At 36.8% G+C, this 3,066-nt stretch overlaps 1 protein-coding gene across 1 annotated transcript in view; it reads left to right on the top strand.

The window, feature by feature from the left end:
• The first annotated feature begins 288 nt into the window (after positions 1–288).
• LOC105271962 (proton-coupled amino acid transporter 2) overlaps positions 289–3,066 on the top strand; it is a 23,147-nt gene continuing 20,369 nt past the window's right edge. The window contains exon 1 of the mRNA XM_011313798.1: positions 289–848. Within this exon, the coding sequence (XP_011312100.1) occupies positions 795–848 (54 nt within the window). The 5' untranslated portion in view covers positions 289–794. The remainder of the gene's footprint in view (positions 849–3,066) is intronic.

Genomic DNA, 3,066 nt, shown 5'->3' with positions numbered 1-3,066 from the left:
TTTTTTGTTCTGTTGCGCTATATTGGTGCGAAAAAATGTTTGCTGCGAGTAGTGTGAGTAGAATTGAAACGTAGTAGGGGTTGAGAGTCCTAGACATAAGCGATGGTGGGGAATGGAGTGATGGTGGGGTTGGATATAAGCTCAGAGTGGAGGGGATGGAAGATGTGAGAAAGAAAAGGCTATTAGGTGGAATGAGAGGGAAGAGGACAAGAGAAGAGAGACCGATGCTCGAAACGGAATATGGCCTCCCACCTCACACATCATAGCCATAGCAAGTAGCGACTCGTCATTCCTCGTTGAGACTTCCCAACAATCACAACGGCCACAACTCCACTGAGATATTTGAGGCTTAGAAAAAAACCAAACGTGGCAGTTGTTGTTCTTTTTTTTATTTTATTTTCCATTTTTTCCTACACGAGGATCCAACAAAAAAATACAAGTCAATATAGATAATTGACAATAGTGTAAAAAGGAGAGGGAGCAGAAGTTGGCACTTCTTTGCTTGAAAAATAAAAGTAGATACGAGGAGATATATTTATTATACATGTATATATCTATACATATATTGTAGATATTGTGGATATAATTGTAACGAGTTATTTATATACTACGCGCATTCACCCGGGAGTGTGTCAGCGCGATTTTTGATTGATTTTAATTGAATGTGTCTGTTTCACATCAATTGTTCAATCCATCCAGGAAGACTTCAACTGGTGTTCAGTGAGGGAGAATATTTTAATTAATAAGACGAGAGTTTGATCTCTCATATTGGAGGTTGGATCTTTGAGAAAAGAATGTCGCACAAAATGTCGAGCGATGCGACGCCGATTCACGGAGGTGACTTCAAGGTGAGTCAAATTTATCGTTTTTATCTATTTTATCGCCGATTTCATTCATGCATGCGTAAGTGCCATTAATCCTTATGTCAAAAAAGTTTGAAAATTTTTCGGATCTCTTAACGATAAATCTGGATTAGGAGATAATAAGACCATTAAGAATTGAAGTGTTATTCCGAAGAGTATTTGAAAATTTCCTAGCACCGACGCATGCGTACCGTCGAATTCGAGAATAGAATGTGCTCAGCAGTGGGTTTGATGATATTCTTTTTCAAGATTTTGTCCCGTTTATTTTAAATTAACGTTGGTTTGAAATTTCTCTCGCGGTGGCGCATGCGCGGTTATAAAATCCTTGAGTAGAAATTGAGTAGTTACATTTATGCCATCACTTTAAATTTTTCGCTATGATATCCCACTAATTCTACATTTTTCTCGCATTAACGCACACTTTGTAAGATTTCATCACTTTTACTTACTGCATGTCACATTAGAAAAATGTTTCTCGTACTGGATTGTGCGGAATTTTACGTCTTTTTACGCCTATCACAGCTCCATCCGCTCATTAATTTTTTTCATTTTCCACACCTTTATCCCACTAATCGCGCATCGCTTGATATTTCCGCGTTGGCGTATGCGCGTGGTGTTTTTACGTGTTAAACACAGTATTCAGTATTCGCTGATATATTGTACAAGTTGTTGATAAACTTTTTTAATTAATTTTAATATGCCATGCTTAGATAAAGATTCGATATAATTAAGGCTGCGTTGATATTCCAATGTTTCTTGCTCGCGAGTTGGTTGAAAAGTGACCGCTGATAACTAATTGGTCCAGGGTACGTGTGGGGTCTGCTCCATAGATAAGATTTTGTATTTCGAGTTGGTCCACGTGTTGGGCCCCTTAGGTCATAAACAGCTCTAGTCACTGGTTATTCCCTGCGACCTACGACAACGGGTTGCTTGTTCGTGTTTGAGTGGAAAATATTTTCAGTTGATTCTCCGATACTTTGTAATTCTCTGCCATTGCGCATTAATCAAACGAAAGCCTTTCAACTTTCTTACATGGCAATAGCCACTATTGAATTTCGCGATGAGTGTGCGCGCGCAGCATTGACGTTGTCAGACAAGTCGTAACTTGCTTGGGGAACCTTTTCATTATTCCGTATTCTTTATTTCTTTTATTCTTTTTGGTTAGCCGTGTCTTCGGATACCATAATTGCCCCTGGCTGGGGCCCCTGAGGCACTCGATGGCGTTGTTTTTATTCTAACGATACGAGGTAGATTCTTTGAGGATGATCAGAAACACTTGGGGGAAACTTTTTGGAGAATGGGAAAGATGTGCCCAGCGATTGGGCCGAGCCATCGCGTGATTAAAGGTAGTTGAGACTTATAGAAGAGGGAATAGGCAAAATCGTTGGGGTTTTGTGGGGCCGACAAAAGGTATATAGGCTATAGGGTCCATGTAATTATATCGGAGGTATAGAGTAAGGGTTCAATGACATACACCATCGTAAGCGTGAATCAATAATGCGAGATATGACTGACGGTGACTTAATGCGCTTTTCAGTATTGATCAAGATTCATTTTGTAGACGTTATTACTCAACAACTCATTTCCTTTCACTCTATTGATTATGTTTCTCATTGTCATTATTAAACGCAATTAGTTTGATCTGTGGTTTATACTTTTTCCTATCAAGTTCGAACGATTATTTTAGATCAATACACTATCTTAATAATCGAACAATGGATTAACAATATTAATACTAATAGGATTGACAAATTTTGGTTCCGTGACATTGGAAAAAAATGAACATTTATAATGTATTGAGGATGTTCCGCAGGTATAGTCGGAATAAAAAGTTCATGACCCTTTATGTAATTTGTTATATTTATCGCAATGAATTTTCAAATAATATTCTAATGCGTTAATTAGTTGAAGTAATAGCCATAGATTTTATGGATAAATATTAAATTGTTTGAAGAAATCAATGAAAAAAAAAATTTGTTCATTGTTCGGGAATTTTTTCCCTTGTTTTTTTTTTTGTTCAATAGTAAATTTTCAAGATTTCAACGAAATTTTATATTTTGGACTATATTTCCAGGAATTTTTATTTTTCCCATAAGAGGCCGTGTTAATTGAAAACTTTAATAATTAATAATCACAAAACAGTGTTGTGAATCAATCTCAAATTTTATAGAGGCATCTGTTATCGCTTCAAAAACATTATGTC

Source organism: Fopius arisanus, unplaced genomic scaffold, assembly GCF_000806365.1.
Source record: "Fopius arisanus strain USDA-PBARC FA_bdor unplaced genomic scaffold, ASM80636v1 scaffold00130, whole genome shotgun sequence".
In the NCBI taxonomy this organism is placed as follows: domain Eukaryota; kingdom Metazoa; phylum Arthropoda; class Insecta; order Hymenoptera; family Braconidae; genus Fopius; species Fopius arisanus.
Note: the sequence above shows the minus strand (reverse complement) of the source record. Positions and strands in the feature narration are given on the sequence as shown.